Below are 12,006 nucleotides of genomic sequence, written 5' to 3'. Positions count from 1 at the left end.
AGGAACAAATGAGAACAGAAGTAATTGAGATCTATCAGTCTGGTAAAGGTTATAAAGCCATTTCTAAAGCTTTGGGACTCCAGCGAACCACAGTTGAGAGCCATTATCCACAAATGGCAAAAACATGGAACAGTGGTGAACCTTCCCAGGAGAGGCCGGCCGACCAAAATTACCCCAAGAGTGCAGAGACGACTCATCCGAGAGGTCACAAAAGACCCCAGGACAACATCTAAAGAACTGCAGGCCTCACTTGCCTCAGTTAAGGTCAGTGTTCACGACTCCACCATAAGAAAGAGACTGGGCAAAAACGGCCTGCATGGCAGATTTCCAAGACGCAAACCACTGTTAAGCAAAAAGAACATTAGGGCTCGTCTCAATTTTGCTAAGAAACATCTCAATGATTGCCAAGACTTTTGGGAAAATACCTTGTGGACTGATGAGACAAAAGTTGAACTTTTGGAAGGCAAATGTCCCGTTACATCTGGCGTAAAAGGAACACAGCATTTCAGAAAAAGAACATCATGCCAACAGTAAAATATGGTGGTGGTAGTGTGATGGTCTAGGGTTGTTTTGCTGCTTCAGGACCTGGAAGGCTTGCTGTGATAGATGGAACCATGAATTCTACTGTCTACCAAAAAATCCTGAAGGAGAATGTCCGGCCATCTGTTCGTCAACTCAAGCTGAAGCGATCTTGGGTGCTGCAACAGGACAATGACCCCAAACACACCAGCAAATCCACCTCTGAATGGCTGAAGAAAAACAAAATGAAGACTCTGGAGTGGCCTAGTCAAAGTCCTGACCTGAATCCAATTGAGATGCTATGGCATGACCTTAAAAAGGCGGTTCATGCTAGAAAACCCTCAAATAAAGCTGAATTACAACAATTCTGCAAAGATGAGTGGGCCAAAATTCCTCCAGAGCGCTGTAAAAGACTCATTGCAAGTTATCGCAAACACTTGATTGCAGTTATTGCTGCTAAGGGTGGCCCAACCAGTTATTAGGTTCAGGGGCAATTACTTTTTCACACAGGGCCATGTAGGTTTGGATTTTTTTTCTCCCTAAATAATAAAAAACATAATTTACAAAGTGCATTTTGTGTTTACTTGTGTTATATTTGACTAATAATTAAGTGTGTTTGATGATCAGAAACATTTTGTGTGACAAACATGCAAAAGAATAAGAAATCAGGAAGGGGGCAAATAGTTTTTCACACCACTGTATATCTGAGAAATATAAACAGCGTGTACCATTTGGGGGAGTGTGCACATGTTGAAAAATAATGGAATTTATTCGCTCATCTTTATTTTAACAGTTGTGTATAAATAACATGTTATACAATGAAATATAAACATTAGTTATCTACACAATTTTAGGTTGTCCAAGTGGTATCTTTGTGTCTGAAAGAGAGTAAAGTATTTTGGAAATGTGCTGCAACTTACTGTCTTCATTGTCTCATCCAAATGTTTTTTTACTGTTGGAAAGGCTACCACGAATCTTAGTAAACAATACATGGTATTGTCATCTAAAGCTACAAGTTCTTCTTTAGAAAGGTGTGTGTTTGTTTTACAACAGGTGTCTGTCATTTCTTTTACATTATTTTGCATTTGTCTTATATAAAAAAATCATTCTATTTTGTGCATATTTATAAAATTTGCCTCCATCGTTCATTAAGTTATAATATCATTCATTACTTTTCACAACTTTATTTCAACCCTCCAAAGGACCAAAACAGTTATAGACCAAAACAGAAGAATTAAAGTATTATCTATTTTTTAATCAACTTATGATGCTTTTTTGTAGATGATTTCTTAGGGAACCAAGTAATACTTTAACCTTACTTGTAAAGAGGCTGACTAGCAGTGGTTTTGGAAAACACAAGGAAAGGATGCTTCTAGTGTATATACATCCACAGTAAAGATGCTTATTAATCATTAAGGTTTATCATTTTAGGAAACTGCACTGCTACTTAGTTTGAGTAGTATTTCACGGCAGACCAACTAAGGGACAATGATCAATATTAAGTCTTTTGAAATTAAACTTGTTTGGGGAGATTAAAAGCTGATTGCCCATTTGAATCAACATTTTATAGTTTTTGGATCCAGGATTCATAAAATAACATCTTTAGCTGCACTGCTAGAAAAACATATTTCTTTCACAGCATTAGGCAATACAGATTTACACCATCATATGACTAATATATGAAAAATAATTTTGCAGAAATGTTCGCTAACTAATATTAAGGAATGCAGACAGTAATCATAAATTTAAAAAAGTTCTATCTTGACTAGCATTTCTGAACATAAAAATAAGTATAATAAAAAAAATGTATGCATTTTAGTACTTTACATTCATTTTCTAACCTGATCATCCAGGATGGTGGGCAGCTAGTGCCTAGCACAGCAGCATTGGGTGCACGATACAAACCAACCCAACACTAAAAATTAACATTTGGTTCTTTTATTTCCCATAGTAAGATGATCATCTCTCATTTATGATACATAAGATGCTTGACCAAGTGGTACAGTAATTATCACGGCCTGACAGCTGTTAGATCCCAAATATGATTCAGAGATTGGGTCACACCCTGTGAGAAGTCTGTATATTCTTCAATAGGTTTCTTGGGACACTTCAGTGTTACAAAAGCATTATTAAAATGATGGTAAACTGCAAAAGTGTGTTTCTGTGCCTTGTGTTGTACTCGTGTGTCACAAGATTTACCCTCTTGTATTCTTCCTTTGATTAGCCATTATAAGTTGTAATAAAATGACTATCATCAAACAGATCATTGACAAACTGACATCATATTTATTGCAGAATTTCCTCACTTTTCTTTTTAAAGTAACATGTACGTAATCTTGATATATTATTTGTTGCACGATTAGTTTACCTTTTCTTTTCATAGTGCATGTATGTAATGTTTGCTAACTAATGTTTCATTTTTGGATTAAAAGGCAGAAGTCTACGTGACCATCATCATCATCAAGCCCTTCCGTGAGAGCCCTAAATCCAAAGAGGACTGTTTCATTTATGTTAGGTAGAATGCCCAGAGGGGACTGGGCGGTCTCATGGTCTGGAATCCCTACAGATTTTATTTTTCTCCAGCCGTCTGGAGTTTTTTTGTTTTTTCTGTCCCCCTGGCCATTGAACCTTACTCTTATTCGATGTTAACTAATGTTGATTTATTTTGTTTTATAATTGTGTCTTTCATTTTTCTATTCTTTAATATGTAAAGCACTTTGAGCTACTGTTTGTATGAAAATGTGCTATATAAATAAATGTTGTTGTTGTTGTTGTTTTCTTTATTCGATAGGCAGTTTTGATACAGTTAATCATTAAGCTGAAATATTTATGCAAAACTTAATATAAACTCAGGAAATTTTATTTTGGACAAAATCAACGGATGATTCATTGACAGTTTATAAAATTATCTCCAGTAAAGGAAATGCAATAAGCATGCTTGGCTATTATAGTCTAAACTTAGGGGCAGGAAGTTATGTCAAAATTATAAACAGAACACAGTAACACAATTCATACACATTGTTTTTGGATACCTTAACACTTCATTAAATAAAATTGATTTATTCTAGCCATATAATTGCTGGCTTGCGGTATACAATGCCTAAAATTATATTCTTCAGACTATAAATAACCTTTGTGCTCCTGAATGTTGCAGCTTCTCTGTAACTGAAGTAACCCCAGAGGATAAAGTGGGCTAAACCTTGGCACTTGAATTAACATTTAATAGCATACTTTCAAGGTGGTCTACCTTAAATAATATGTACATGACTGTGCACACACGCACATAAATATACTGTACATGGAGAAATGTGAAAAAAAAAAACCAAAATTAGCTTTGACTCTGAACCTTTTGGTTTCAATTACATCGCTTAGAATTAAGAAAGTATTGAAGAGAGGAAGTTCATTTAATTAAAATAATTCCTTTGGCGTGTGTGCTGAAATCCCAACGCTCTCCAGGACTACATTTACCCCTCTATACTGTATACATGAAAATGCAAAGGCAGTGTGCGTGAGTCTGTGTGTGTGGGTATCACCTAAATATAAGTATTAATAATTCTCACCTCTGTACTGGTATGATAAAAAAAAGCTTTTTAACAGTTAAACGCCATGCAAAATGAATTGCAGTCTAAAGAAAAAGTCTTATGAGTGTAGATTTTTCTGAAGCTCTTTATTAATATTACAATGATTCTCCTCATCGTCGCAGTAAGTAGTGCATATTACACTAGTGAGATTTCTTACCCGTCAACAGCCCAATGTCCTCCTTCGGTCCCGTCTCTGACCCCGAAGGCCCAAGAGAAGATAGCTGCTTTTTCTCTTGGGACATCGGCCGGTCTTAATTTATAAAGTAGATAAATAAACACTGCTTTTTGTTGCTTGCTTTGGTTGTTTGTTTGTTTATTCTGAAGGCACGACAATGCTGGAAATGAAGAGGCAGCAGTCACTTCCCCAACCTGCAAACAGAGAGAGACAAGAGATGCTTTATTGAGCGCCAGTCCGGACTGTGCGGCTCAAGCACGGCGCACCGTTACAAGTGGGCAGATAAGCCCCAATCCAGCGCGTGTGCCCCCCGTTATTAAGCCAGCTGCTGGCGTACCGCTTCAGAAGAGAAAGAAACGCTCCGTACCTCGTTGGCATGCTCTCCTAATTCAAGGGTGCCTTCTGCCCATTGCCCTTTCCCTTCTTTTCCTTGTCATAAAAAGTTGCGACTCTTTAGTTCATGCCTCCACATTCCTGTCGCGTCGCTTTTCTTCAGCAGCGGCTTCTCTTCATGGCGGATGAGCAGCACTTTGCGGGTTTACTATCACTTTCCTTTCTAGCTTATTTCTGGACTTCGTGCTTTTTTTCGTTACTCTTTGGGTAAAAGGAGTTTTGGTCCTTTTTTTTCTCCGTGAAACATTTTTTCATCATTTCCGGATTCCGAAAACAGCTACATCTGGCTCCTAGCCACGAAGCACCATGGTGTCTGCAGGGTCCCTCAGCACACTAGATTTTTTTTTTTAATTAAAAGTGAAAGTCTTGAAATAAGCACCCAACCCCCCCCAGCTCCCCCAAAAAATGGACTCGACAGGAATTCAAGTTTGAAATGCTGGTGAAAACTGCATTTAAAGATAATGTACTATTTAAAACATCACTAACTGGCTCACCTTCAGGGACCAGTTTTGTCGGAGGGGCAAACTATAGTGAGTCTGGTGACTGTGCAAGATATTTTACAATCTATGTTCGTTCTAATAAAGACTGTTTTTCTTTGATAAAATTTAAGAATAATCTGTAAACATGCATCACAGTATAGTATTACCTAGGCCTTTAACCAATAATTGTATCTTACAGCTAGTTATGGTTTTTCAAGTATGTCTGTTCATGTGTTCATGATCAATGACTCTCTTTGGACAAATTAATCTGTGTAATTTTTAATACGTATACACTGACAATAACATGCTTCTTACTAAAATCTATACTGGTTTCATTCCGCACTACATAGTCTTTACATTCTTTTGTTTGTTTCAGTCATCATCGTCCCCACAGGATTCTGTTTTTGTCATTCTCCTCACCTACAGTATATGTACTGTATATTGGTAACATCATTAAAAATATTACGTTTCTGTCAGCCCTAGTTTTTGAAGTCGTTTATTCTTGGCCGTGCATGGGTTTTGTTTCAAGAATTAACTAAAAGTTATTATACGTGCAGGTTCCGACATTGCCCTGAGAAAAAAAACAAAATAAACACATGGCACAAATCAGAATACTCTGTAAGTCATTCACCTCATTCAAACTTTGCCTTCAGTTTCAGTCACTACCAAGAACTTGATACAGATTCAGCATTACACAGTCTTCCAGAGGTATATTTTTTAAGAATGCAGAGCTGTAAATGGTGGTAAAGTCATTGATCAGGACTACTAACTTAAGTTTCATTATTCAGAAATCAACTGAAACTTTGATCTTTGCTGTAGCCTGGATGTAGTTTGAGGCATCTTCTCTTTAGGATGCATATTAAGTATTTTATCAGGATATAAAGCAGTCATTGTTCAGGGGCTTAAGCAATTTCAGGACTAAAAAGTCAATGCACTTTCAACTGCTGCCAAGGAATAAATATAGTCTCTATGAAGATGAAAATCAGTATAATGATTGGATGTAGACAGTGCAACCATGCTTTTTGACTTCAAGCCCTGTAAATATTTAAAAAGAAATTAGTGACCTGCCCATGACTTTGTGTACATAAGGCTGTGTTTTGACCTAATCACAATATATTCCCTATACACATGAAACACAGACACTTATACACGCACAGAAACAAACACATCCATCCATCTTCCAAACTCATTTAGCCTGAGCAGGGTCTCAGGAATCTGTCCAAGCAAGCATCCAGCATGGCAGAAACAAACCCTGGACAAGACACCAATCCACGGGGTTAGTAGTCACACAAACACACACTGCAGCCAATACCTGGATTTATTTAAGAGGAAATCCACATGCACACAGGGAGAGCATGCCAACCCCTTGCAGGGAACACCCAGGGCACAAACCCTGGCCTCCTTGCTGTGAGGCAGTAGCACCGTCACCATGCCACTATGAAATCTTATATAATATAATGCTGATAACTGCCATGCTAAATTTGGAAATAGTGATTGATTTTTAAATTTTTAAATTATTGTGTCCATAGTTTATCATCCTGATGACTCAAGTTCAAGGTTGCCTAAAAATATAATGATGCTAGTAACTCTCTCTCTCTATCAATTTATAAATACCTATTGCATATGTAAAGAAATAAATAAATAAACATCACCATAATCATTCCACTAAAATGCATGTATAAGTAATGCTCAACTCATTCATATCTGATTCAGTGTCAAATGAAAGAAATATTAGTCTTGCATTGATATAGAACACAAATCTGTCTGTAATTCTTATAATAAATAGCATTTGCCGCGATTATTGTTTTGCTTACCCTGCTGTGTGAATTGCCATGTACAGTACAGTACTAGGATAAACTGTTGTTATCTTGTGTTGTAATTAAATTATTTGTTTAATAAGGTACTCTACCTCAAGTTAAAGCTCTTTATGAAAGGCTGAGTGTGAGATAAGCATTGATTATTAAATTGATTGGTTGGTAAAATTTATATCCCATATATGACTGAGATTTGTTCAGTGTTTTGTAGTCAATAAATTGTTATCATAGCTGCTTTAGAGGTTTTGGAGTTTCATACCAGTTCTCTGTCCATCAAATGTATATAAACCTTATGGTTGGCTTTTACTCAGTATTATTATGAAATTGCCTTGCAAATGTAGCTGTATCAGAATCATTCAGATATTTTCTGCATTGCATCATAAATTCACTGCGCTAATTGACAGTCAGTATTGGAATTTCAGGGGTCAGAGCAAAAAAGTAGAGGGCAACTGCCAGTTATAGGATAAGACAGGTATTTGGCCATGTTGAACTATGATTGAAATTATATACAAAAAATACACTTCCCTCAGAAGTGACCAAGTACTTCTCATAGTTTTCAATGCAAGATGCAAAAAAAAAAATCTCAGTCTCAGTACTCTGTGCAAATATCCAAACTGCAGCATTTACTCATTCACTGTTTAAGCGCTTGGTGATATTTTGCTATTGCTCACTGAACAAATCGAATATGACTTGATGGTACATCTTTGTTTGGCTGCTTAAGAAAAGTATTTCCATAGTTTGAAACTTTGCAGTTTATCAAAATAAAAACTGTACATTGCAAGTTTAGAAAAAAAAAAATCATTCTGAATAAATACATGCTCAGGTATCAGCTTTGTCAAGTCTGGATTGGAAAAAGTCTAGCAAGCCTATATTTTCACAAGATGTTTCTGTTGGTGTGAAAGTGTATCCATTGAAAGTTAGCTGAATTCCACTGATATCATATTGCTGTGAGGGCTTTAACATTCAGCTTGTACAACCTACAGCCTGCCAACATGTACTTTGACATGATAGCAAAAGTCATTTGTAGATTTTTGCAATAAGCACTCTAAAATTACATTAATGATCATTAATGATGTGAGTTTGCTGTCTTTTAAACTTTTGAGTCAAAAATGAACATTATTTTGCAGGTGATACAAATAATTAATACCAGAAATGCTAAATGAAATGATTATTTTTTATTCTATTGGACTGAAAGAGTCTTTATTTTTGTGTAATATGCAGCAACCACTCACTCTTAAATAAGATAAGTGTCTGGTCCATCATGAATTGTTGTATGGGCAGCCACCATTCTGCAAAAAGTAACAAAAATAAACGTGACTACAGAGTAACATCATCAACAAAGGAATGAAAAAACTGATAACGATAAATTATATTAATTTTCTCTTTTTTAAAATTTACTTAGTAAAACATAATAACAAAACACAAAAAAGCAAGTACAATAATAAATTCCAAAGACAATTCATAAAACAGAAGACAGCAGTCAGGATTAATGTTGAGGGAAATAAAATGTAGATGATGTATTTAAAAAGAAAAAAAAAATAATTTAACACACAGAAAGTTCTGAGACCATGTGAATTTCTAGGCCTTCTTAAACTTAAAATGAGAAATTAACTGCTGAGCAAGATCTCATTTTTTGGCAGAGGCCAAAAGCTTATTAGAACTTTCTGCAAAATTTTGGTTTTGATAGAAAGCACTTTAACTTTTTCATGCATTTCTGGTTTTGAGAAAAAAAAATTACAAATTATCTGGTCTCCACAAACTGTGTATATGTTCATACATTAGTTACTCAGTATACATTAGTTACTCAGTCATTTGAGTGCTCATTAATATGTTTCTTCATGCATTAATATGTGTTTATTCAGGCATGATTAGTGCATACAGAAGTGCTTTTAGTCTCTCAACATCTCCATATTCATGCATTAATTTATTTACTTTTTTAAAGTACAGAACCATTTTGGTTTCCAAAAAACATTTCAAAGCCAAATCAACCTATGTAACATTTAAACATAATGGCATACACTCAGTTCCATGGTTTTGTCCATTCTTTATTTACACATTTATTTATGGGATGTTTTTGTTGCTGAAAGTATTGAAAATGAGAATAACAAATTCCAGTATTATTCCTATCATTTGACATCACTTTATATACATATAACATATCAATAGTGATGTATGTTTAATTTGCCTCTCAACCATAGGAGAAATTGTGGAATCCTAAATCCTGCCTGATTAGAGCAGCAATGTCACACTAAAACTAGGATCCAAGTTTATGTTTTATTTTGACTGTCTTGAAATTTAGTGGCTCCCTTCAAACTTTCTTCAGTGTATGTAACCTGTGTTAACAATATTCTGTCAAGAAGATTATGCTGAAGTTGTGGTCATTGAATGGTTTAAACATATGTCAGCTCATAGAGCTTCAAATGCACTCCTACAATATCTCATTTTACATTGATAAGAGCAAAAAAGTCAATTTCCTTATTGTTAAGTTAACCTGTTTATTACATTGTACCCATTAAAGCCTCTTGAATGACATCAAAATAAACCAGCTACAGAATGAAGTACTCAGGCCACTACTTTGCAACTTTTTATGCCAGATGGGTTTAAGGATTTTTTAGAAGAACACAAATTTTATTTTTTAATGCATTTTTTTTTTTTTTTACAGATTGGTTTTCAAACATTTGGACATTACAGTGGTATACTTATTAGTACTGCTATCTCACAAGGGTTTGATTATTGTTCTGGTCTCTGTCTGTATATCATTTGTAGGATTGTCTCTAGAAATTAATTTTTTCTTACTTCTTAAAGAATGGTAGTTTAATTGGCAGCTAAAATTAGCCTAGTATTTGATATTAAAAGCTTGAGTGTGACGAGATTAATTGTCATTCCATCCAGGGTTGTCTGCTGCTTTTTGCCCAATACCTTTGTCATACAGTAGGCTCCTTTCAAAGTGCAGACCTGTTTTGGATTAATCGGATAATGGATTTGGTGAATGGATGGGTGTTTGATAACCTGAATACTCAATCCCTTTGATAAACTATATAGGTCACAGAATGGTTGCAGCATGTAGCATTTAAAAGTACTGAGAATAATATTTTAGAAATTATACAATACCATAACTGCAATTGAGGCTTAAACCAATAACCTACTTTTTAATATTTTATATAATTAGAGTACAAAGGAGGTCTCTTTTATTATTCTTTCTTAAATTGTAAAAACATCTTGAAACTGACTGTTTGCCTATACTGCTTACAATAATGCCTGGTTTTGGTTACACGTACTCTGCTGTAGCTCCTATTGATTGTGGGGAAGCAGAATGAGTATTCTTGAAATTAGCTTTGGCACAACCGAATCCATTAAACAAATATGACTTCAGTTAATAATGTTAATGTCCCTGTAATAATAAAAAAGTTGGAATGAAGGATAGTTTCTAATTTGAATTAACTCAGCATTTCAATATATTGTAATCTGTTTCAGTTTTTAAAGCTTCCTCACTCTCTCTACTTTTGATGCTCAGAAAAATTAAACCAATCACCCATTCCACCATTCAGTATTGTTCTGCCTTTAATATTCTAAGTTAAATAAAATGATTTTTGAACCCAGGATTTTGCAGTACTTTCATCAGCTTCAGTCAGTTTTTTTCTATACTACTGCATATCCACTGATTCACTTCAGGTTTGCCGTAGTTTGTAATCTCAGCTGAACCAGATCCTGGATCTTGTGCCACATTTATTTCCACAATGGGCCAAAATGTGGTTGCAAATTAATCTATCAAGCATGTCTTTAAGATATGGAAGAAAAACTAAATTAAATGGAGATCATTGCATACTTTCCAAAGACAGGGACTTTTAAATGCTTAAAATAAGTTTTTTCAAGGTCCCAAAGCAGAAAATGTCTCATGATCTCAACAGAGAAGTGGATTCAAGAATGAGGATAATAGTAGTCTGCAAGTCTATGGGATATGCCATTCCATGCATGTACAGTACATCAATTTCTTAAACTCTTTCAGACCTAGTTAGGTTAATGAGGAGCTGGTAATTCACAGTTATAGCCAGTTTTGACCAAGATGGCAATGCACTGTACAAATCAGTGCCTGTAGTTTTCAACCATTTTGTAAGGATGTTTTTTGCTGTGAGAGAATACTGAAATCATTAAGCAAATGGTGAAGAATATAAATAACACACAAGGGGGAATAAACCTAGTGTCACATACTGTACATGCACTTAATGGACAGCCAAAGGGTCCAACAGGGAGTGAAAGTACAAGAAATGAAGGGCTGGAAACAAGCACTAATACCTTTCTCCCTCTTTCTAGTGACCAGCGGAAGAATAAATGTTCATTTCCTACTTCCGCCCATTCCATGACAACCTCACTTCCGTCACCTCCAGATGACGTCACTTCCGACCCTTTCCCGACAATCTCACTTCAAGCCCTCTAAATGATGTCACTTCCATCCTTTTCCCAATGACCTCATTTTTGGCCCTTCCCAATAAACTCATTCCAGTTCCTTCCATTTACCTAATCTGTATTACCTCACTGTATTATTCATTTGTCTTTTGTTGTTTTCAGAAAAAGACCAGTCTAAATTTACTACTCATTGAGACCAGATATTAAATGAGGCAGCAACTCCAAACCTTTATTTTTGTCTGGCGAATTTATTTATTCTTGACAGTTGAACTAGGACCTCAGAACTGCCTTGGCCACCATCATGATGGAGCTGCACAAAGTAAAGGTACAGCTGGGGGAAACACAAAGCTCAGGCGTCCACAGCAAAAGTGGTATGATCAGAAGTAGCTCACCCTCCATCTCCAATATTATTACCCCTCTCTGAGAAGGATGATATAGACCCCAACTTTCTGATTTCTGAACGTACCACTGCTAGGAATCAATGAGCAGGGGTGCATTGGGCTAACATATTGGCACTGTATCTGAAAGGAGACGTGCAGTGGGCTTACTATGATCTCCCTGAGGTGCAGGCCACAGATTATGGCATCTTTAAGGCTGAGATCTTTAAATGCTATGGCATTACCACAGACCTGTGAAACCAT

At 35.8% G+C, this 12,006-nt stretch overlaps 1 protein-coding gene across 2 annotated transcripts in view; it reads right to left on the bottom strand.

Annotated features, from left to right (window-relative positions):
- The window catches only part of mdfic (MyoD family inhibitor domain containing), a 150,240-nt gene extending 145,252 nt beyond the window's left edge, over positions 1-4,988 (bottom strand). Inside the window, exons 1-2 of one of the 2 annotated variants that reach the window (XM_039760975.1) lie at positions 4,643-4,988; positions 4,258-4,469 (exon numbers count right to left, since the gene is read on the bottom strand). In XM_039760975.1, the coding sequence (XP_039616909.1) occupies positions 4,258-4,342 (85 nt within the window). In that variant the 5' untranslated portion in view covers positions 4,343-4,469; positions 4,643-4,988. The remainder of the gene's footprint in view (positions 1-4,257; positions 4,470-4,642) is intronic. The other variant, XM_039760974.1, reaches the window with a different exon arrangement.
- Between the last annotated feature and the right edge of the window lie 7,018 nt (positions 4,989-12,006).

The sequence above is a fragment of the Polypterus senegalus genome, chromosome 8, assembly GCF_016835505.1.
Source record: "Polypterus senegalus isolate Bchr_013 chromosome 8, ASM1683550v1, whole genome shotgun sequence".
NCBI lineage: Eukaryota > Metazoa > Chordata > Cladistia > Polypteriformes > Polypteridae > Polypterus > Polypterus senegalus.
This window is presented reverse-complemented; position numbering and strand designations above follow the sequence as displayed.